The sequence below is a fragment of the Carassius carassius genome, chromosome 22 (genome assembly GCF_963082965.1).
Source record: "Carassius carassius chromosome 22, fCarCar2.1, whole genome shotgun sequence".
NCBI lineage: Eukaryota > Metazoa > Chordata > Actinopteri > Cypriniformes > Cyprinidae > Carassius > Carassius carassius.
Genome location: NC_081776.1, coordinates 22,027,398 through 22,050,348, shown reverse-complemented (window position 1 = coordinate 22,050,348; position 22,951 = coordinate 22,027,398). Strand labels below are relative to the sequence as shown.

The following is a 22,951-nucleotide window of genomic DNA, read 5'->3' as shown; positions in this document are numbered from 1 at the left end:
AGGCCTGCTCTGATCGGAAGGGTCTAATCTTCTGAACGTTGTATAAGGCAAATCTGCAGGACCGGGCCAGTGCAGCAATATGGCCTTTGAAACTTCACAAAACCTCAGGACGACGTGGCCATGTGTTACATGAATATGAGAGGGATTCTATTACTGCCTTCATGCAGTGTTAGCCAGCATGAATGCAGAATTTTCACTTCATTGTATATGAAAGGATGGCACGGGTCTACACGCAATGTCGCTGGATGAGATTCAGGGAATTTACCTGGAACCTCACAGTTTTCCACAAAACATCATTTCACCTGCCCTGAAGAGGAGCTGTGGCCTTTTGCCCCCAGGAGACACAGGGAAACCCACACGGAAGGGGACAGAGAAACTCACTCTTTCTTTCTAAGCCACGGGTGTCAAACTCAGTCCCTGGAAGGCCGGATACCTGCAGAGTTTAGATTCAAGCCTGATTGAACACACCTGATCCAGCTAATCATGGCCTTCAGGCTCATTTGAAAACTACATGCCTTGTGTGTTTGAGAAGGGTTGGAAGAACACTCTACAGGGCTCGGGCCCTAAAGGAATTTAGTTTGATACCCCTGGTCTAAGCGCTCTCAGTGATCAGAAAAAAGCACCACTCTGCCCCGTGTGAGGCTCGAACTCACGACCTTCAGATTATGAGACTGACGCGCTGCCTAACTGCGCCAACGAGGCTTGTAGGCTAAAGGGCGCCCAAACAGAGAATAAGTAGCTTCTAGATCCGTGCATTCAGGTGTGGCTCCAACAGGCCATCCCTAGCCAACCAAGTGTGTCAGGATGGCCGAGCGGTCTAAGGGGCTGTGTTCAGGTCGCAGTCTCCCCTGGAGGCGTGGGTTCGAATCCCACTTCTGACAGATCTATCCTTTGGCTGCAGACAGAGACTTCAGTCTTCTGCTACGTTGAGCCAGCAGGGCGTTAACTTTGACAAAACACAGCATTTGGCAAATGCTAGTATTCATTGGGCAGGCGTTGAAGACAAGGATGAGTTTTTAGACACTTTTTGAAAATGGTTAAAGCCTCCGCTGATTGAATTGAGATAGGCAAGCCGATCCAGCAGCTGGGAACAGTCCAGGAAAAGGTCCTTGAGAGTGATTTTGTGCCTCTTTGGGATGGCACCACGAGGCGTCGTTCACTTGCAGAACGCAAGCATAGGTCTGAACCAGCGACTTTGGGTATATTGCTGCAGAGCCAGTGGTTATCTTGTAGGCAAACATCAGTATCTTGAATCTGATGCGAACAGCTATTGGTAGCCAGTGCAAAATTATGAAGAGAGGTGTGACGTGGGCTTTCTTTGGCTCGTTGAAGACCACTCTCGCTGCTGCATCCTGGATCAGTTGCAGAGGCTTGATAGTACGTGCCGGAAGACCCGCCAAGGGAGCATAACAGTAGCCCAGTCTGGAGAAAACAAAGAGCTTGGACAAGGAGTTGTGTGGCCTGCTCTGATCGGAAGGGTCTAATCTCCCGAACGTTGTATAAGGCAAATCTGCAGGACCGGGCCAGTGCAGCAATATGGCCTTTGAAACTTCACAAAACCTCAGGACGACGTGGCCATGTGTTACATGAATATGAGAGGGATTCTATTACTGCCTTCATGCAGTGTTAGCCAGCATGAATGCAGAATTTTCACTTCATTGTATATGAAAGGATGGCACGGGTCTACACGCAATGTCGCTGGATGAGATTCAGGGAATTTACCTGGAACCTCACAGTTTTCCACAAAACCTCATTTCACCTGCCCTGAAGAGGAGCTGTGGCATTTTGCCCCCAGGAGACACAGGGAAACCCACACGGAAGGGGACAGAGAACCTCACTCTTTCTTTCTTAGCCACGGGTGTCAAACTCAGTCCCTTGCAGAACGCAAGCATAGGTCTGAACCAGCGACTTTAGGTATATTGCTGCAGAGCCAGTGGTTATCTTGTAGGCAAACATCAGTATCTTGAATCTGATGCGAACAGCTATTGGTAGCCAGTGCAAAATTATGAAGAGAGGTGTGACGTGGGTTTTCTTTGGCTCGTTAAAGACCACTCTCGCTGCTGCATCCTGGATCAGTTGCAGAGGCTTGATAGTACGTGCCGGAAGACCCGCCAAGGGAGCATAACAGTAGCCCAGTCTGGAGAAAACAAAGAGCTTGGACAAGGAGTTGTGAGGCCTGCTCTGATCGGAAGGGTCTAATCTTCTGAACTTTGTATAAGGCAAATCTGCAGGACCGGGCCAGTGCAGCAATATGGCCATTGAAACTTCACAAAACCTCAGGAGGATGTGGCCATGTGTTACATGAATATGAGAGGGATGCTATTACTGCCTTCATTCAGTGTTAACCAGCATGAATGCAGAATTTTCACTTCATTGTATATGAAAGGATGGCACGGGTCTACACGCAATGTCGCTGGATGAGATTCAGGGAATTTACCTGGAACCTCACAGTTTTCCACAAAACATCATTTCACCTGCCCTGAAGAGGAGCTGTGGCCTTTTGCCCCCAGGAGACACAGGGAAACCCACACGGAAGGGGACAGAGAACCTCACTCTTTCTTTCTAAGCCACGGGTGTCAAACTCAGTCCCTGGAAGGCCGGAGACCTGCAGAGTTTAGATTCAAGCCTGATTGAACACACCTGATCCAACTAATCATGGCCTTCAGGCTCATTTGAAAACTACATGCCTTGTGTGTTTGAGAAGGGTTGGAAGAACACTCTACAGGGCTCGGGCCCTAAAGGAATTTAGTTTGATAGCCCTGGTCTAAGCGCTCTCAGTGATCAGAAAAAAGCACCACTCTGCCCCGTGTGAGGCTCGGACTCACGACCTTCAGATTATGAGACTGACGCGCTGCCTAACTGTGCCAACGAGGTTTGTGGGCTAAAGGGCGCCCAAACAGAGAATAAGTAGCTTCTAGATCCGTGCATTCAGGTGTGGCTCCAACAGGCCATCCCTAGCCAACCAAGTGTGTCAGGATGGCCGAGCGGTCTAAGGCGCTGCGTTCAGGTCGCAGTCTCCCCTGGAGGCGTGGGTTCGAATCCCACTTCTGACAGATCTATCCTTTGGCTGCAGACAGAGACTTCAGTCTTCTGCTACGTTGAGCCAGCAGGGCGTTAACTTTGACAAAACACAGCATTTGGCAAATGCTAGTATTCATTGGGCAGAAGTTGAAGACAAGGATGAGTTTTTAGACACTTTTTGAAAATGGTTAAAGCCTCCGCTGATTGAATTGAGATAGGCAAGCCGATCCACCAGCTGGGAACAGTCCAGGAAAAGGTCCTTGAGAGTGATTTTGTGCCTCTTTGGGATGGCACCACGAGGCGTCGTTCACTTGCAGAACGCAAGCATAGGTCTGAACCAGCGACTTTAGGTACATTGCTGCAGAGCCAGTGGTTATCTTGTAGGCAAACATCAGTATCTTGAATCTGATGCGAACAGCTATTGGTAGCCAGTGCAAAATTATGAAGAGAGGTGTGACGTGGGCTTTCTTTGGCTCGTTGAAGACCACTCTCGCTGCTGCATCCTGGATCAGTTGCAGAGGCTTGATAGTACGTGCCGGAAGACCCACCAAGGGAGCATAACAGTAGCCCAGTCTGGAGAAAACAAAGAGCTTGGACAAGGAGTTGTGTGGCCTGCTCTGATCGGAAGGGTCTAATCTCCCGAACGTTGTATAAGGCAAATCTGCAGGACCGGGCCAGTGCAGCAATATGGCCTTTGAAACTTCACAAAACCTCAGGACGACGTGGCCATGTGTTACATGAATATGAGAGGGATTCTATTACTGCCTTCATGCAGTGTTAGCCAGCATGAATGCAGAATTTTCACTTCATTGTATATGAAAGGATGGCACGGGTCTACACGCAATGTCGCTGGATGAGATTCAGGGAATTTACCTGGAACCTCACAGTTTTCCACAAAACCTCATTTCACCTGCCCTGAAGAGGAGCTGTGGCATTTTGCCCCCAGGAGACACAGGGAAACCCACACGGAAGGGGACAGAGAACCTCACTCTTTCTTTCTTAGCCACGGGTGTCAAACCCAGTCCCTGGAACGACGAGGCGTCGTTCACTTGCAGAACGCAAGCATAGGTCTGAACCAGCGACTTTAGGTATATTGCTGCAGAGCCAGTGGTTATCTTGTAGGCAAACATCAGTATCTTGAATCTGATGCGAACAGCTATTGGTAGCCAGTGCAAAATTATGAAGAGAGGTGTGACGTGGGCTTTCTTTGGCTCGTTGAAGACCACTCTCGCTGCTGCATCCTGGATCAGTTGCAGAGGCTTGATAGTACGTGCCGGAAGACCCGCCAAGGGAGCATAACAGTAGCCCAGTCTGGAGAAAACAAAGAGCTTGGACAAGGAGTTGTGTGGCCTGCTCTGATCGGAAGGGTCTAATCTTCCGAACTTTGTATAAGGCAAATCTGCAGGACCGGGCCAGTGCAGCAATATGGCCTTTGAAACTTCACAAAACCTCAGGAGGATGTGGCCATGTGTTACATGAATATGAGAGGGATGCTATTACTGCCTTCATTCAGTGTTAGCCAGCATGAATGCAGAATTTTCACTTCATTGTATATAAAAGGATGGCACGGGTCTACACGCAATGTCGCTGGATGAGATTCAGGGAATTTACCTGGAACCTCACAGTTTTCCACAAAACATCATTTCACCTGCCCTGAAGAGGAGCTGTGGCCTTTTGCCCCCAGGAGACACAGAGAAACCCACACGGAAGGGGACAGAGAACCTCACTCTTTCTTTCTAAGCCACGGGTGTCAAACTCAGTCCCTGGAAGGCCGGAGACCTGCAGAGTTTAGATTCAAGCCTGATTGAACACACCTGATCCAACTAATCATGGCCTTCAGGCTCATTTGAAAACTACATGCCTTGTGTGTTTGAGAAGGGTTGGAACAACACTCTACAGGGCTCGGGCCCTAAAGGAATTTAGTTTGATACCCCTGGTCTAAGCACTCTCAGTGATCAGAAAAAAGCACCACTCTGCCCCATGTGAGGCTCGAACTCACGACCTTCAGATTATGAGACTGATGCGATGCCTAACTGCACCAACGAGGCTTGTGGGCTGAAGGGAGCCCAAACAGAGAATAAGTAGCTTCTAGATCCTTGCATTCAGGTGTGGCTCCAACAGGCCATCGCTAGCCTATCAAGGGTGTCAGGATGGCCGAGCGGTCTAAGGCGCTGCGTTCAGGTCGCAGTCTCCCCTGGAGGCGTGGGTTCGAATCCCACTTCTGACAGATCTATCCTTTGGCTGCAGACAGAGACTTCAGTCTTCTGCTACGTTGAGCCAGCAGGGCGTTAACTTTGACAAAACACAGCATTTGGCAAATGCTAGTATTCATTGGGTAGGCGTTGAAGACAAGGATGAGTTTTTAGACACTTTTTGAAAATGGTTAAAGCCTCCGCTGCTCGAATTGAGATAGGCAAGCCGATCCACCAGCTGGGAACAGTCCAGGAAAAGGTCCTTGAGAGTGAGTTTGTGCCTCTTTGGGATGGCACCACGAGGCGTCGTTCACTTGCAGAACGCAAGCATAGGTCTGAACCAGCGACTTTAGGTATATAGCTGCAGAGCCAGTGGTTATCTTGTAGGCAAACATCAGTATCTTGAATCTGATGCGAACAGCTATTGGTAGCCAGTGCAAAATTATGAAGAGAGGTGTGACGTGGGCTTTCTTAGGCTCGTTTAAGACCACTCTCGCTGCTGCATCCTGGATCAGTTGCAGAGACTTGATAGTACGTGCCGGAAGACCCGCCAAGGGAGAATAACAGTAGCCCAGTCTGGAGAAAACAAAGAGCTTGGACAAGGAGTTGTGTGGCCTGCTCTGATCGGACGGGTCTAATCTTCCGAACTTTGTATAAGGCAAATCTGCAGGACCGGGCCAGTGCAGCAATATGGCCATTGAAACTTCACAAAACCTCAGGAGGATGTGGCCATGTGTTACATGAATATGAGAGGGATGGTATTACTGCCTTCATTCAGTGTTAGCCAGCATGAATGCAGAATTTTCACTTCATTGTATACAAAAGGATGGCACGGGTCTACATGCAATGTCGCTGGATGAGATTCAGGGAATTTACCTGGAACCTCACAGTTTTCCACAAAACATCATTTCACCTTCCCTGAAGAGGAGCTGTGGCCTTTTGCCCGCAGGAGACACAGGGAAACCCACACGGAAGGGGACAGAGAACCTCACTCTTTCTTTCTAAGCCACGGGTGTCAAACTCAGTCCCTGGAAGGACGGAGACCTGCAGAGTTTAGATTCAAGCCTGATTGAACACACCTTATCCAACTAATCATGGCCTTCAGGCTCATTTGAAAACTACATGCCTTGTGTGTTTGAGAAGGGTTGGAAGAACACTCTACAGGGCTCGGGCCCTAAAGGAATTTAGTTTGATACCCCCGGTCTAAGCGCTCAGAAAAAAAAGCACCACTCTGCCCCATGTGAGGCTCGAACTCAAGACCTTCAGATTATGAGACTGACGCGCTGCCTAACTGCGCCAACAAGGCTTGTGGGCTAAAGGATGCCCAAACAGAGAATAAGTAGCTTCTAGATCCGTGCATTCAGGTGTGGCTCCAACAGGCCATCCCTAGCCAAGCAAGTGTGTCAGGATGGCCGAGCGGTCTACGGCGCTGCGTTCAGGTCGCAGTCTCCCCTGGAGGCATGGGTTCGAATCCCATTTCTGACAGATCTATCCTTTGGCAGCAGACAGAGACTTCAGTCTTCTGCTACGTTGAGCCAGCAGGGCGTTAACTTTAACAAAACACAGCATTTGGCAAATATAGTCCAGGAAAAGGTCCTTGAGAGTGATTTTGTGCCTCTTTGGGATGGCACCACGAGGCGTCGTTCACTTGCAGAATGCAAGCATAGGTCTGAACCAGCGACTTTAGGTATATTGCTGCAGAGCCAGTGGTTATCTTGTAGGCAAACATCAGTATCTTGAATCTGATGCGAACAGCTATTGGTAGGCAGTGCAAAATTATGAAGAGAGGTGTGACGTGGGCTTTCTTTGGCTCGTTGAAGACCACTCTCGCTGCTGCATCCTGGATCAGTTGCAGAGGCTTGATAGTACGTGCCGGAAGACCCGCCAAGGGAGCATAACAGTAGCCCAGTCTGGAGAAAACAAAGAGCTTGGACAAGGAGTTGTGTGGCCTGCTCTGATCGGAAGGGTCTAATCTCCCGAACGTTGTATAAGGCAAATCTGCAGGACCGGGCCAGTGCAGCAATATGGCCTTTGAAACTTCACAAAACCTCAGGACGACGTGGCCATGTGTTATATGAATATGAGAGGGATTCTATTACTGCCTTCATGCAGTGTTAGCCAGCATGAATGCAGAATTTTCACTTCATTGTATATGAAAGGATGGCACGGGTCTACACGCAATGTCGCTGGATGAGATTCAGGGAATTTACCTGGAACCTCACAGTTTTCCACAAAACCTCATTTCACCTGCCCTGAAGAGGAGCTGTGGCATTTTGCCCCCAGGAGACACAGGGAAACCCACACGGAAGGGGACAGAGAACCTCACTCTTTCTTTCTTAGCCACGGGTGTCAAACTCAGTCCCTGGAACGACGAGGCGTCGTTCACTTGCAGAACGCAAGCATAGGTCTGAACCAGCGACTTTAGGTATATTGCTGCAGAGCCAGTGGTTATCTTGTAGGCAAACATCAGTATCTTGAATCTGATGCGAACAGCTATTGGTAGCCAGTGCAAAATTATGAAGAGAGGTGTGACGTGGGCTTTCTTTGGCTCGTTGAAGACCACTCTCGCTGCTGCATCCTGGATCAGTTGCAGAGGCTTGATAGTACGTGCCGGAAGACCCGCCAAGGGAGCATAACAGTAGCCCAGTCTGGAGAAAACAAAGAGCTTGGACAAGGAGTTGTGTGGCCTGCTCTGATCGGAAGGGTCTAATCTTCCGAACTTTGTATAAGGCAAATCTGCAGGACCGGGCCAGTGCAGCAATATGGCCTTTGAAACTTCACAAAACCTCAGGAGGATGTGGCCATGTGTTACATGAATATGAGAGGGATGCTATTACTGCCTTCATTCAGTGTTAGCCAGCATGAATGCAGAATTTTCACTTCATTGTATATAAAAGGATGGCACGGGTCTACACGCAATGTCGCTGGATGAGATTCAGGGAATTTACCTGGAACCTCACAGTTTTCCACAAAACATCATTTCACCTGCCCTGAAGAGGAGCTGTGGCCTTTTGCCCCCAGGAGACACAGAGAAACCCACACGGAAGGGGACAGAGAACCTCACTCTTTCTTTCTAAGCCACGGGTGTCAAACTCAGTCCCTGGAAGGCCGGAGACCTGCAGAGTTTAGATTCAAGCCTGATTGAACACACCTGATCCAACTAATCATGGCCTTCAGGCTCATTTGAAAACTACATGCCTTGTGTGTTTGAGAAGGGTTGGAACAACACTCTACAGGGCTCGGGCCCTAAAGGAATTTAGTTTGATACCCCTGGTCTAAGCACTCTCAGTGATCAGAAAAAAAGCACCACTCTGCCCCATGTGAGGCTCGAACTCACGACCTTCAGATTATGAGACTGATGCGATGCCTAACTGCACCAACGAGGCTTGTGGGCTGAAGGGAGCCCAAACAGAGAATAAGTAGCTTCTAGATTCCTTGCATTCAGGTGTGGCTCCAACAGGCCATCGCTAGCCTATCAAGGGTGTCAGGATGGCCGAGCGGTCTAAGGCGCTGCGTTCAGGTCGCAGTCTCCCCTGGAGGCGTGGGTTCGAATCCCACTTCTGACAGATCTATCCTTTGGCTGCAGACAGAGACTTCAGTCTTCTGCTACGTTGAGCCAGCAGGGCGTTAACTTTGACAAAACACAGCATTTGGCAAATGCTAGTATTCATTGGGTAGGCGTTGAAGACAAGGATGAGTTTTTAGACACTTTTTGAAAATGGTTAAAGCCTCCGCTGCTCGAATTGAGATAGGCAAGCCGATCCACCAGCTGGGAACAGTCCAGGAAAAGGTCCTTGAGAGTGAGTTTGTGCCTCTTTGGGATGGCACCACGAGGCGTCGTTCACTTGCAGAACGCAAGCATAGGTCTGAACCAGCGACTTTAGGTATATAGCTGCAGAGCCAGTGGTTATCTTGTAGGCAAACATCAGTATCTTGAATCTGATGCGAACAGCTATTGGTAGCCAGTGCAAAATTATGAAGAGAGGTGTGACGTGGGCTTTCTTAGGCTCGTTTAAGACCACTCTCGCTGCTGCATCCTGGATCAGTTGCAGAGACTTGATAGTACGTGCCGGAAGACCCGCCAAGGGAGAATAACAGTAGCCCAGTCTGGAGAAAACAAAGAGCTTGGACAAGGAGTTGTGTGGCCTGCTCTGATCGGACGGGTCTAATCTTCCGAACTTTGTATAAGGCAAATCTGCAGGACCGGGCCAGTGCAGCAATATGGCCATTGAAACTTCACAAAACCTCAGGAGGATGTGGCCATGTGTTACATGAATATGAGAGGGATGGTATTACTGCCTTCATTCAGTGTTAGCCAGCATGAATGCAGAATTTTCACTTCATTGTATACAAAAGGATGGCACGGGTCTACATGCAATGTCGCTGGATGAGATTCAGGGAATTTACCTGGAACCTCACAGTTTTCCACAAAACATCATTTCACCTTCCCTGAAGAGGAGCTGTGGCCTTTTGCCCGCAGGAGACACAGGGAAACCCACACGGAAGGGGACAGAGAACCTCACTCTTTCTTTCTAAGCCACGGGTGTCAAACTCAGTCCCTGGAAGGACGGAGACCTGCAGAGTTTAGATTCAAGCCTGATTGAACACACCTTATCCAACTAATCATGGCCTTCAGGCTCATTTGAAAACTACATGCCTTGTGTGTTTGAGAAGGGTTGGAAGAACACTCTACAGGGCTCGGGCCCTAAAGGAATTTAGTTTGATACCCCCGGTCTAAGCGCTCAGAAAAAAAAGCACCACTCTGCCCCATGTGAGGCTCGAACTCAAGACCTTCAGATTATGAGACTGACGCGCTGCCTAACTGCGCCAACAAGGCTTGTGGGCTAAAGGGTGCCCAAACAGAGAATAAGTAGCTTCTAGATCCGTGCATTCAGGTGTGGCTCCAACAGGCCATCCCTAGCCAAGCAAGTGTGTCAGGATGGCCGAGCGGTCTACGGCGCTGCGTTCAGGTCGCAGTCTCCCCTGGAGGCATGGGTTCGAATCCCATTTCTGACAGATCTATCCTTTGGCAGCAGACAGAGACTTCAGTCTTCTGCTACGTTGAGCCAGCAGGGCGTTAACTTTGACAAAACACAGCATTTGGCAAATGCTAGTATTCATTGGGTAGGCGTTGAAGACAAGGATGAGTTTTTAGACACTTTTTGAAAATGGTTAAAGCCTCCGCTGCTCGAATTGAGATAGGCAAGCCGATCCACTAGCTGGGAACAGTCCAGGAAAAGGTCATTGAGAGTGATTTTGTGCCTCTTTGGGATGGCACCACGAGGCGTCGTTCACTTGCAGATCGCAAGCATAGGTCTGAACCAGCGACTTTAGGTATATTGCTGCAGAGCCAGTGGTTATCTTGTAGGCAAACATCAGTATCTTGAATCTGATGCGAACAGCTATTGGTAGCCAGTGCAAAATTATGAAGAGAGGTGTGACGTGGGCTTTCTTTGGCTCGTTTAAGACCACTCTTGCTGCTGCATCCTGGATCAGTTGCAGAGGCTTGATAGTACGTGCCGGAAGACCCGCCAAGGGAGCATAACAGTAGCCCAGTCTGGAGAAAACAAAGAGCTTGGACAAGGAGTTGTGTGGCCTGCTCTGATCGGAAGGGTCTAATCTTCCGAACTTTGTATAAGGCAAATCTGCAGGACCAGGCCAGTGCAGCAATATGGCCTTTGAAACTTCACAAAACCTCAGGAGGATGTGGCCATGTGTTACATGAATATGAGAGGGATGCTATTACTGCCTTCATTCAGTGTTAGCCAGCATGAATGCAGAATTTTCACTTCATTGTATATAAAAGGATGGCACGGATCTACACGCAATGTCGCTGGATGAGATTCAGGGAATTTACCTAGAACCTCACAGTTTTCCACAAAACATCATTTCAGCTGCCCTAAAGAGGAGCTGTGGCCTTTTGCCCCCAGGAGACACAGGGAAACCCACACGGAAGGGGAGAGAGAACCTCACTCTTTCTTTCTAAGCCACGGGTGTCAAACTCAGTCCCTGGAAGGCCGGAGACCTGCAGAGTTTAGATTCAAGCCTGATTGAACACACCTGATCCAACTAATCATGGCCTTCAGGCTCATTTGAAAACTACATGCCTTGTGTGTTTGAGAAGGGTTGGAACAACACTCTACAGGGCTCGGGCCCTAAAGGAATTTAGTTTGATACCCCTGGTCTAAGCGCTCTCAGTGATCAGAAAAAAAGCACCACTCTGCCCCGTGTGAGGCTCGAACTCACGACCTTCAGATTATGAGACTGACGCGCTGCCTAACTGCGCCAACGAGGCTTGTGGGCTGAAGAGCGCCCAAACAGAGAATAAGTAGCTTCTAGATCCTTGCATTCAGGTGTGGCTCCAACAGGCCATCCCTAGCCAATCAAGGGTGTCAGGATGGCCGAGCGGTCTAAGGCGCTGCGTTCAAGCTGGGGAACAATAGTCCGTCGAAGAAGGGAAGAAAAGAGGGAAGGAAGAAAAAGAGAAGGGGAAGAAGAGAAAGAAAAAATGAAGAAAAGAAAGGGTGAAATTTGACGTTTAAAGCCCAATCTTCCTTAGCATGCGCGCAGTGATACATCTTCCGGTTTCTTCTTGCGTTAAATTCGCGCATTTATATTACACTGTTTCCTATTGCAGGTGCTCCCCACGACCCGGGGTCGAATCCAGCTAAAGACAACTTTTTGTAATATTGTTAATTGCTTTAAATAAATGATGTTTCAATGTTAATTAAATGTATATATGTGCTTTGTTTGATATTTTTTTTCATTAAAATGTAAGTACACCAATAAAAATGTGTTTTGTTATTATTAGTTAATTAGTAGTTGTTGTATTAATTTTTATTCTGATTAAGCATATTATTATTGCAGTTGTATTGATATTTATTCTGATTAAGGATTTTTTTTTCTTACATTTATTCAAGAAACATTCAAATCTGTCATTTCTAATTAAAGATGAAAATATTAATATGCTGGAAAATGTCTGTGACAAATGACAAATGCAAATTACTTTTTTTAGACACGTTTTATTTTTGCAGTGTACTGATGAAATGGTTATATTAAAGTGCAAATTACAAAAAAAGCAGTCATTTGCCAATTATTATTTTATTTTTACAATTATGCCAATAAAACAGTAATAAATATTAAACAAATAAAATTGTAAATAAGTTTTAAAACAACTTTAAATCAAAAGGGAAATAAAAGGGAAAAAAATGCTAACGAACAGTAATAAATATTCAATTCAATAAGTTTTACAAACAATAAATTAAAAAGGTAAATAAAACAGTAAGTACAGTTTTAAATACAAACACAAATAAGTTAAATAGGTTTTTAAAAAGCAGTAAATAAAATATTAAATAATGTTCAACACAAATATTAACTATTGTGAACTATATTTAAACAACTATATACACACTACAATAAATAAAAATATATACATTATTTGGGAACAGTTCTCCGCATTTCCTCCAACCACTGTTCTTTTGTAACAGTCTCAGACTGTGGGCAGTATACTTTGCCCCTGTACTGGCTATGTCCCGTTGCACTGGTTTTGAAATGTCCGCACTTCTTGCAAGTGTTTGCCTCTACAGTTCTCTTGTAGGGTCTCTTAGGCATGGTTTGCGGATTGGCAGCTGGTTGTGAACTTGTGCCCTGCACAACTGTAGGCTGTAACAGTGGCATTCCCTGAACCATTGGCATCCTCTGGACCATTGGCATGCCCTGGACCATTGGCAGTGTTTGAGCCATTGGCATGCACTGGAACACTGGCACACCCTGAAGCATTGGCACACCCTGGAAACCTGGTGCTACAGGTATAAGTATATTGTGTACCATCTGCACTGATGCTCCAGGTGCTGATGGCGTAACCAACATAGGAGTCTGTGTTGGTGCCTTGGGTCTGAGAGGAGGTCGTCCAGTAGGAGTGTGCCTCTGCTTTGCCTGACCTGCTGTGCTCTCTGGTAGCTTGTACTGGTGCTGCTCCCCTGGTTGTTCTGGCTCAGTCCGTAGGCGTTTGGCAGCCTGGAGAGGTTCCTGAGCTTCAGGGAGGGGCTGAGGCAACTGAATGCCCTGAATCAGCACAGACAGTTCCTGCTTTTTCTGTCTGTTGTTATACCACTGAATCAGGGTATTCTGGTTAACCTCCACCAGCTGCATTGAGGTTGCATCACCAAGCTGTTGCCCAGTACAAGCTGCCTTATCCTCCTGTAATCCTGGAGGATTAGAGACCATCTCGACAGCGTTCCCTTGCCTTTTCTTTTGGGGCTTGGGTGGATATTGCAAAGCCTGATGAAGATGGTCTCCACCAGACGGCAACAGTCAGGCCACTGAGCAGTTGCGCTGCTTTCTCCCAGCACACTTCTGGTGGTGCTCTCTACTACTGGGGTTTTAGTGGGCCTCTTTGGTACTCTGAAGCGTCCACTCAGCAGTCTCTTCTGGTGTCGAGCTGCATACACCACCCGTTGCTTGTCCTGGTCAGCCAGGTTCTGCCAAAGTTCAATTATGGTGCTGGCTTCCTGATTTGTCAGGCTAAGGGCTGTGTGACCCCGGAGCTCCACCAAATATTCTGCCAGCTTGTCCACATGTTGGTATCCCGGGACATTTTGGTAGTCAAAAGCCTATTAAGAAAATAAGCACAAATAATAATCACATTTGTTTAATGCATAGTTCCATAACTAGTTCAATTGATGTGTTGCTGTTTAACACAATCTGTATAGTACAAAGCACTAACTAAATAAAACTGATTTGATGCATCTTTGTTGCCTACTAATGACTTTAGTTTAAAATCTGAGCAAAGTCTGGATATAAAGCAGTAGCAAGAAGTATATGTTGATCAATCCTTATTTTAATTTAATATAGTTTATTTGAAAGAAATACAGAGGAGTGGCACTTACAGTTTCTTCATCGTCATCATCATCCTGACCAGCATCCTCTGGCTCTGAGGAGAGTGGTGAAGCAGATGTTTCAGAGGGAAAAGGTGGGACAGCAGTCCCCGAGGGTCCAGTTGATGGAGAAGGTGTAAGGTCAGGGACCAGTGAAGGGGATGTGGAACCCAGTACAGCCGTGTCACTGCTGGTGACCACTGTGGAAGAACCCAGTGTCAGAGTGGAGGAGGGAGGTGACAGAACATCCTCAGGATCTGCAATGGTGTGATCCTCGCTGACATCACAGAAGCCCTCATCTTCATCTCGCTCCTCCACATTAAGATCCTCGATGAGTTCTGCCGTCTCTTCAGAGTCTGGGTTCATGTCCTGCAGTGCCTGACCAGTCTGCTGGAACAGATACTGCACTCCAATGAGCTCACCTGGAATAAAAACAATAAATAGGAATTAAATACAATTGTTGTGCAACATATTTGATACATAAGGCCTTTGTAGTAGTTCATATAGTGTAATAGTGTGAGAACATGGAGATCATAGTAGAGGAGAAAAAGAAAAAGAAAGGCCATAAACCTATAACTGTGGGGCCAAAACAAAGCAATACAATACAATGATGACTGAGATACATACAAATAAAATTACTCAAAAGGCTGATGAGCGTATTTGATACTTACATGTAACTTGACTTTTCTAATCAAGTAAACCAAAGTAACTTCAGTACAGTAAATGGTCACCAAATATTACTAATAACAATCAAGTTATTCTTTCTAAAAAATAACTACTTTCTAATAAAAAAGATTCCACAGCAAAATGACGTGATATATGAGTTGAAGGTAGATGTTTGTACAATTACACTGAAAGGCCTTTTACTTGAAAGAAAATATCGATCAGATGACAGAGGGCATGTTTCAAGAAAAAAAAAGTTGATCATGTTGATAGTTTATAGTTAAAAAATACAGATACAAAGTACACTGTATAGGCTTAAATAAAATATTGACTGAGATTACACGGGAATTGCAAGTTAATTAACAATAATAATGTAACGATATAAACCTTCATATTCATCTGGAAAAAGGAGGCGGGAACCGGCGGACAATCCAAAACATTTTAATAACAAAATAAACACAAAAACAGCGCACCAGCCCCTCACGGACGACTGGTGCGCGCAAATAAAACCCAAAACACAACTAAAAGCCCAGGCCTGGTCCTCTCTCGTCCTTCACTGTCGTCGCTCCAGTTTTATATCCTTCCATCTCCTCCATGGGCCTCGAGACCGGTGGGTCGAACAGGTGTAGTTCATCTCCAATCACTCCCCCGGCCTAGCTCCCATGTCCCTCGGCCCCGCCCCACTCGTCACAAATAAATTATTTTACCAGTGTAACGTGCAGGGGGACAAAACGTGGGGACCACTTTCCTGCCAAACAGCTTTTCATAATTGCTGTTTACACAGTGAACAAGTTCTCCTGTGTAGCTGCGTAAAGCTGATGGCTCCGATGACATGGAAGCTGCCTCCCGATCCTGGTTCCACCTGTGTAGACCCTCCAACAAATAAATCTGAAAGTTCAGACGGTTTGCACTGCTCCCTGTAAACAGACAACAGTTTTTAGGGAATGTTAAACACAGACACTTAAATGTTCTTTCTTTGCATATGCAGTGTGTGTTCGACAAATACTACTTGGGATGAAACGGTTAAGGTGTAAATGAAAGGATTCAAGAGAAGTGGAGCCTCTGGCACATCTGTAAATCTTCAGAAGCACACCTCCCTTGGTTAAGCTCCCGGTCTCAGTATAGAGGGAAACACCAAGAGGGTCTTGGATACACTTGATGTGCTTCTTTTGGACACACCAGATGTGCTCCATCCTTTCTGGATCCAAGAGAGGAACACCCAGAGAGTCATTGCCCTTGCTGCTCAGGAGCTCTGTCAACAGTTGTTCAAGGAGAAGCATGGTAGTCTCCTCTCCACGGGTCCTCCTCCGGCAATGTAGAGCCAGCTCCTCTCTGGTCAGATGCTTGTTTACATCTTCATCTGTCAGCGCAGGCCAACCCTGGGACATCAACAGCTCTCTCTTTGCTTTGCGAAGGATAGAGACGTCAGCTGCATCCCATTCAAAGATGCTGGGCATCAGTTGTACACCCCAAGGCAATCCTGCGCATAAAAAGACAGATGTCCCAGCGTATCATGAGATCTGGCCAGCCCCTAAACCTGGTTTTCAGCTTGCTCTCGCTCACCTCGCTGCAGCACCCACAGTCCACGTACAACACAGAAGGTGGATTTACACCAGCCTGCTGGTATCTTTTCACCAGACCGTCTACCATCATGTCAAGTCCTGCTCCTTCCTGGGCTGTCAGCACACTTATGAGCACCTGACCAAACTCGTTGCCAACAGAGGTAAGCCAGAGTCCCGTTCCCCTCGCTGTCCCAGCCAGCTTCTTGGTGATCTGTAATAAGAGATGATATGAAGCATGCTGTAAATATAAATCAAACATCACACCATGTAAAATACAGATAGAAGTGCCATGCTGGTATATAAACACCATTACTAAACAAATCCACAACTAACCTTTTTAGTAGAATCCATCTTCAAGACAGAGCCATAGGTGGATGTTATCCTTGCATGGATTTCATCCAGCCTGGTCAGAATGTCTTGGCTGTAAACGGTGAGCAACCACTTGCAGCTTGGCACCACCGTAGGCTCTGGGGGCTCCTGGAATTTTACTGGCATCACCCCGGGTTGATTGAGGAAGTCAACACATTGGGTGGTGTACCGGGCCAGACGATGGAGCCACTGCTCGCTGTGGTTTTCACGCAGCTGCTTTATCACCCGCGTGGGACTATTGCCTAAGCCACGCTCACGCAAGAGCCTGATGACCCGCATATCACAGGCGTACCTTAGGAAAAGCAAAATCCACACATTCATATATTTTAGATATTTGATTGTAAAGTATTTGCATACATACACACACGTGATGATGGGCTAACAACTGGATGAGGAATGAAAGTGTACTTACTTCCGCGTGAGGATGACCTGAAACTCAGAGCGATGGCCCAGATCTAGCTGTTGCAGGACAGTCTGACTCCAGGACACATGCAAGGCTCTACACTTGGTACAGATAAGGGTTTCTGTGACCATATTGTATGTTCTGTCAATGTCTAGAACCTGCCGTGCCCTTTTGTGCAGACCACCTCCTGTCAGCTGATGTTGTCCGCAGGCTGGATTGGGACAGAGAACCTTAACCCTCCACAGCTTGTATGGCATCCACAGCAGAAGAGAATGACAAAAGAATCTGTCTGGAGCTGGAGCCTGATTGTAAATAAGTGCTGGCTGTGGGGGGTAATACCAGAGCTGGAGGTCATCACGAAGTGCTGGCTTTCCTTTGGATCCAATTTTGAAAAGCCTTTTGCCAATCCACTTGTGATCCTCTGGTGGCATGGTCTCAGACCACAAACGAGGAAGTTGAACTACAGATGGACCTTGCAATAATGCCCCAGAAGGAGCAGTCTGTGATGGAAAAAAAGACAAAACATTAAGTTTAGTAAGTTAATTTTATTTTTTTAATCACTTTAAGCATTTTATTAGTATCCCTGATTACTTTCACATAAAATCATCATTGTATTACATGGAATTACAATGATTATTATGACAATGAAACTGATAACTTTACATTATACACTGATGTCATCCAAAAAAAGGAACAAAATAATTCTGAAATCCTGTTGAATATGAAATAAAAAATAAAATAAAAAGAATTCTGAGACTTTACAACCAATATCTATTTATTCTGACACATGAATGTTAACATCTATACACTGTTTATCATCAATAAATCAGTATCATGTAAATTCAATTGACATTATGACAATAGTTTGATTGTTGTTGTTTTCAGTATGAATGTGTTTTAAGGAACTACTGGTTATAAAAGTAATATTCAATTTTCAGGGCATGTAAGCCTTTTTACATCTCCATTAAGTGTCTGGAGACAGCTGATTTAATTACATTTTTGGACCAACAGAATATGAAATTCTCCTGCAGACGATCCTGCATGGCTGAGCGGGATTGGACACATCTGCAGTGGCTCTTGGGACAGGGGTTGGAACTTTAGGATCTGGTGTCTGTACAATCATGAAGTAAAATATAGATTTTGCAAATAGAACATTACAATAACTTACAATAACTCGTCCTAGATTAAATCATACACTACAGTTGCAAAGTTTAAAGGTCCAAAAGTTTATAAAAGAAACCTATTCTGCTCACCAAGGTTGCATTTGATCAAAAATACAGTTAAAAACTAAAAAGATAGTTAAATTGTGGAACATTACTACAATTTAAAGTTTAAAATATGAAATGTAATTTATTTCTACGGTGACAAGAACAAATTTTCAGCATCATTACTCCAGTCTTCAGTGTTACATGATCCTTCAGAAACCATTCTATTGAACATAAACCTTCATTATTAGTTGAAAACGTGAAAATAGCTGATAATAAAACTGCATTAAAGTGGTTGCCACACTTATGGTGTTGGGGAAAGCACACAAAGATGAAAATCAAGGGTAAATAATCTTTAATTAACCCACACAAAGGAAGGCAGTAACACACAGAACAAGACAAACTGAACAGACTAGAATTTAAGTAGACAGACCAATGAGGGACGAATGAGTAAATTAACTAGACACAGATTAACTGAATGACATAATCAAGGGGAGACAGAAACTAGGTTGAGGAAAATGAGGAGAGAAAATACAACAGTCCATAAATGTGACAGTGGTATTTTTCTGAATTAAGTTTGAAGAACAGCATTTATTTGAAATAGAAATCGTTTGTAACATGATGTTGAATAGAAATCTTTTGTGACATTAAATGTCTGAGATTTTTGATCAATTTAATGCCTCCTTTTTCAATAAAAGTAACACTATCTTAACATCAATAACTTTTTAATAGTAATTTGTATGAAATCTATTTATAAAATATAGCTTTTTTGTTTATAAATATATGGTTTTCTGTTATTAAAAAATAGTTTAAATATTTTAATAATTTGTATAGAATGGAACGTGAAACGTGTCTTCATAGAGTACAATATAGATTATGCCATTACTTACAGAGACTGTAGTGCTTGGTCTAGAGGCACTAGACACTGTTGTGCTGGGCTGGTCTTCAACCTGAGAAGTTCTCCTGGCCAAACTAAGATTTGGCTTTGCTGTAGCAATGTGAGACCCAGTAAATCTTGGTTTGGTAAACTAAAAATGTGAGAAGACAGAATGTGTTATAATAGCAAGTATTACTATTTGTGTTAATAGTACAATTTTAAGTAAATGCACCATTCAAAAACACTTCTTTCTGAATGGAAGTGACCTCTGTAAGAGGAATGATTTATCAGCAGTACTGACTCTTGATATTACTACAAAGTATTTGCATGATGGAGTAATTACTAACATGTGTACAGTTAATAATAGCCAGCGTGTATGTGGAATGTTACATGAGATAGAGAAGGAAAAAGAAAAAAAAGAGCTTTAAGACATGAGAAGTATTAAGAGAGATGCCATGAGGGACATGAGTCTAGCTCAGTGACCTTCAACAAGGGCAGAGTTCAGTTAGAGACAAAGAGGACAATCAAAGAGTAGAGCCCAGAGATGAAAGAGAGAAAGCAGACAGGTTACAATCTTCATTTATTCTTGACCATGTGACTTAAACCAAATCTGAGATATTCAAACCGACCAATCAGCACACAACAGCTGCCCCCATTGTACAAGAGGTGTGAAAATTAGCAGGTCTCAACCAGCATCTCATAGCATTCTTGCTTTTTCTTTTGTTCTTCTTATTTTCTGAACTGCCTCGAATTTGAACTGAGCTCATACTTCAGTGCTATAAAAAAAGCAACTCTTGCTTCCACAGGTGCAGTTGGCTGGGGCTGGGGATGAGGCTGGGGGTCAGGCTGACTCTGCTCCATGGCCTTCTTTGCTGTTTCAGCAGCATGAGGTTGTTCCACCACCTTTTGTGCTGGTCCAGTAACGTTAGAGGCAGTGGGCTGCTTAAGACAACCAAAAAAATGTAATAAAAAATACATATAACAATTCAGAAAGAAAACATTTCAGTAAATAATATTAACAAAAATACTTGCTACATTAATGCTACCTTTGGAGTGTGAAAACCACAGATGCATTTCAGCACACCTTCAAGCAAGGTTGTTTGGCCACGATACAGCATCGGACATTTCTCAATCTGTAAGTATTATAACAAATGTAATGCACAATACAAGCGAGTTACTTAAAAGAGCATAAACTACTTTATTAAATTAATATATTAATTCATTCACTGATTAATTTCTAGGACACATGACAAGCTTATCTTACATATAATGTTAGAGCTGGTATCTCTCTTTAAAGGAGAGAGATACAAGAGAGGAACATTTCACACCTTCAGACCACCTATTCATTCACTGTCCCTTCCCCCTTCTCCCTCTCAAATCTCTGAGTCTCTTAGTACACAAAAGGTTTTGATGTAACTTTTCATTAACAGTATGACATAAATCTCAAAATACCTGCAACATTACATAAACATACAACCCGAATTCCGGAAAAGTTGGGACGTTTTTTAAATTTTAATAAAATGAAAACTAAAAGACTTTCAAATCACATGAGCCAATATTTTATTCACAATAGAACATAGATAACGTAGCAAATGTTTAAACTGAGAAAGTTTACAATTTTATGCACGAAATGAGCTCATTTCAATTTTGATTTCTGCTACAGGTCTCAAAATAGTTGGGACGGGGCATGTTTACCATGGTGTAGCATCTCCTTTTCTTTTCAAAACAGTTTGAAGACATCTGGGCATTGAGGCTATGAGTTGCTGGGGTTTTGCTGTTGGAATTTGGTCCGATTCTTGCCTTATATAGATTTCCAGCTGCTGAAGAGTTCGTGGTCGTCTTTGACGTATTTTTCGTTTAATGATGCGCCAAATGTTCTCTATAGGTGAAAGATCTGGACTGCAGGCAGGCCAGGTTAGCACCCGGACTCTTCTACGACGAAGCCATGCTGTTGTTATAGCTGCAGTATGTGGTTTTGCATTGTCCTGCTGAAATAAACAAGGCCTTCCCTGAAATAGACGTTGTTTGGAGGGAAGCATATGTTGCTCTAAAACCTTTATATACCTTTCAGCATTCACAGAGCCTTCCAAAACATGCAAGCTGCCCATACCGTATGCACTTATGCACCCCCATACCATCAGAGATGCTGGCTTTTGAACTGAACGCTGATAACATGCTGGAAGGTCTCCCTCCTCTTTAGCCTGGAGGACACGGCGTCCGTGATTTCCAACAAGAATGTCAAATTTGGACTCGTCTGACCATAAAACACTATTCCACTTTGAAATAGTCCATTTTAAATGAGCCTTGGCCCACAGGACACGACGGCGCTTCTGGAACATGTTCACATATGGCTTCCTTTTTGCATGATAGAGCTTTAGTTGGCATCTGCTGATGGCACGGCGGATTGTGTTTACCGACAGTGGTTTCTGAAAGTATTCCTGGGCCCATTTAGTAATGTCATTGACACAATCATGCCGATGAGTGATGCAGTGTCGTCTGAGAGCCCGAAGACCACGGGCATCCAATAAAGGTCTCCGGCCTTGTCCCTTACGCACAGAGATTTCTCCAGTTTCTCTGAATCTTTTGATGATGTTATGCACTGTAGATGATGAGATTTGCAAAGCCTTTGCAATTTGACGTTGAGGAACATTGTTTTTAAAGTTTTCCACAATTTTTTTACGCAGTCTTTCACAGATTGGAGAGCCTCTGCCCATCTTTACTTCTGAGAGACTCTGCTTCTCTAAGACAAAGCTTTTATAGCTAATCATGTTACAGACCTGATATCAATTAACTTAATTAATCACTAGATGTTCTCCCAGCTGAATCTTTTCAAAACTGCTTGCTTTTTTAGGCATTTGTTGCCCCCGTGCCAACTTTTTTGAGACCTGTTGCAGGCATTGAATTTTAAATGAGCTAATTAAGTGGATAAAAGTGTAACATTTCTCAGTTTAAACACTTGCTACGTTATCTATGTTCTATTGTGAATAAAATATTGGCTCATGTGATTTGAAATTCCTTTAGTTTTCATTTTATTAAAATTTAAAAAACGTCCCAACTTTTCCGGAATTCGGGTTGTAACACAACCATCACATTACACCGTTCCAATGAATTGGACCAGGTAAATGTTTGTAATGGAGCCTAATCTGTTGTTCTCTTATGCAAATACATTAAGCAACGATACTAATAATGTTCGATTATGCAAGTCAACAAACACTTAAGTGTTTTTTTTTTCTCTCTATCATGCAAAGGTAACAAACACTCACTCACCCTTTGATAAATCTCGTACCACTTTTTCTGTCTAGGAGCTGGCCTGTTACCTTCATTTGATGGCCAAATTCCTGTGCTGGCAAACTTTTTTAAACGCGAAATCAATTCAGTGTCCGACATAGCTTTATGTGATTTTTGTTGTTTGCCAGACATTTTTATTGACTTTGATGAAACAGTTTTGAAAGAACAATTAAAACAATTAAAATTACACTAATAATAAAAAAATAAAAAAAAATTGCAATTAGATGATAATTTCTTACCTGTTGTTGTCGGTAATATCGCGTATTTAGTTTTAAAAAGAAGTTTCGCTGTCCTCCGTAAAAATGATGCTGAGCTCCGCGGCAATGACACTCGTTGTAGGTCACGAACTTCGGTAATGAACTTTTTTGACCCTTGACACACCCCCTGAGGATGATGTCATTCTTTCTTACACCTTCGGCACGGTTCGGCAACTTGATTGACACCTGACTAGAAGAGCTGACCCCTCCACCTAGCGGTGATACGCGGAAACGTGCC

General features: G+C 44.5%; 1 protein-coding gene and 10 non-coding genes across 11 annotated transcripts; 6 read left to right on the top strand and 5 right to left on the bottom strand.

The window, feature by feature from the left end:
- Nucleotides 1-628: 628 nt before the first annotated feature.
- trnam-cau (transfer RNA methionine (anticodon CAU)) lies at nucleotides 629-702 on the bottom strand. The gene has a single exon. It is a non-coding gene; the product is annotated as a tRNA-Met (tRNA).
- Nucleotides 703-798: 96 nt separating this feature from the next.
- Nucleotides 799-881, top strand: trnal-cag (transfer RNA leucine (anticodon CAG)). Its single transcript has one exon. It is a non-coding gene; the product is annotated as a tRNA-Leu (tRNA).
- Nucleotides 882-2,970: 2,089 nt separating this feature from the next.
- On the top strand, nucleotides 2,971-3,053 carry trnal-cag (transfer RNA leucine (anticodon CAG)). Its single transcript has one exon. It is a non-coding gene; the product is annotated as a tRNA-Leu (tRNA).
- A 2,112-nt stretch (nucleotides 3,054-5,165) lies between these two features.
- trnal-cag (transfer RNA leucine (anticodon CAG)) lies at nucleotides 5,166-5,248 on the top strand. The gene has a single exon. It is a non-coding gene; the product is annotated as a tRNA-Leu (tRNA).
- Nucleotides 5,249-6,445: 1,197 nt separating this feature from the next.
- trnam-cau (transfer RNA methionine (anticodon CAU)) lies at nucleotides 6,446-6,519 on the bottom strand. The gene has a single exon. It is a non-coding gene; the product is annotated as a tRNA-Met (tRNA).
- A 96-nt stretch (nucleotides 6,520-6,615) lies between these two features.
- Nucleotides 6,616-6,698, top strand: trnal-cag (transfer RNA leucine (anticodon CAG)). Its single transcript has one exon. It is a non-coding gene; the product is annotated as a tRNA-Leu (tRNA).
- Nucleotides 6,699-8,696: 1,998 nt separating this feature from the next.
- trnal-cag (transfer RNA leucine (anticodon CAG)) lies at nucleotides 8,697-8,779 on the top strand. Its single transcript has one exon. It is a non-coding gene; the product is annotated as a tRNA-Leu (tRNA).
- A 1,197-nt stretch (nucleotides 8,780-9,976) lies between these two features.
- On the bottom strand, nucleotides 9,977-10,050 carry trnam-cau (transfer RNA methionine (anticodon CAU)). The gene has a single exon. It is a non-coding gene; the product is annotated as a tRNA-Met (tRNA).
- A 96-nt stretch (nucleotides 10,051-10,146) lies between these two features.
- trnal-cag (transfer RNA leucine (anticodon CAG)) lies at nucleotides 10,147-10,229 on the top strand. The gene has a single exon. It is a non-coding gene; the product is annotated as a tRNA-Leu (tRNA).
- A 1,205-nt stretch (nucleotides 10,230-11,434) lies between these two features.
- Nucleotides 11,435-11,508, bottom strand: trnam-cau (transfer RNA methionine (anticodon CAU)). The gene has a single exon. It is a non-coding gene; the product is annotated as a tRNA-Met (tRNA).
- A 3,931-nt stretch (nucleotides 11,509-15,439) lies between these two features.
- LOC132099241 (uncharacterized) lies at nucleotides 15,440-17,580 on the bottom strand. The gene is made up of 5 exons (XM_059505684.1): nucleotides 17,096-17,580; nucleotides 16,648-16,975; nucleotides 16,249-16,525; nucleotides 15,846-16,181; nucleotides 15,440-15,669 (listed from the first exon to the last, which is right to left on the bottom strand). The coding sequence occupies exons 1-5, from the start codon at nucleotides 17,515-17,517 to the stop codon at nucleotides 15,440-15,442; spliced, it is 1,593 nt and encodes a 530-aa protein (XP_059361667.1). The 5' UTR covers nucleotides 17,518-17,580.
- Nucleotides 17,581-22,951: the final 5,371 nt, after the last annotated feature.

Excerpts from the sequence above, each read along its gene's own strand:
- LOC132099241 (XM_059505684.1), bottom strand. The coding sequence starts at position 17,517 with ATGCCACCAGAGGATCACAAGTGGATTGGCAAAAGGCTTTTCAAAATT. Across the intron at positions 16,182-16,248 it reads CATGATACGCTGGGACATCT|CTGACGTCTCTATCCTTCGC; the intron begins GTCTTTTTATGC and ends AATGGGATGCAG. Across the intron at positions 15,670-15,845 it reads CGGGAGCTTAACCAAGGGAG|GGAGCAGTGCAAACCGTCTG; the intron begins GTGTGCTTCTGA and ends GTCTGTTTACAG.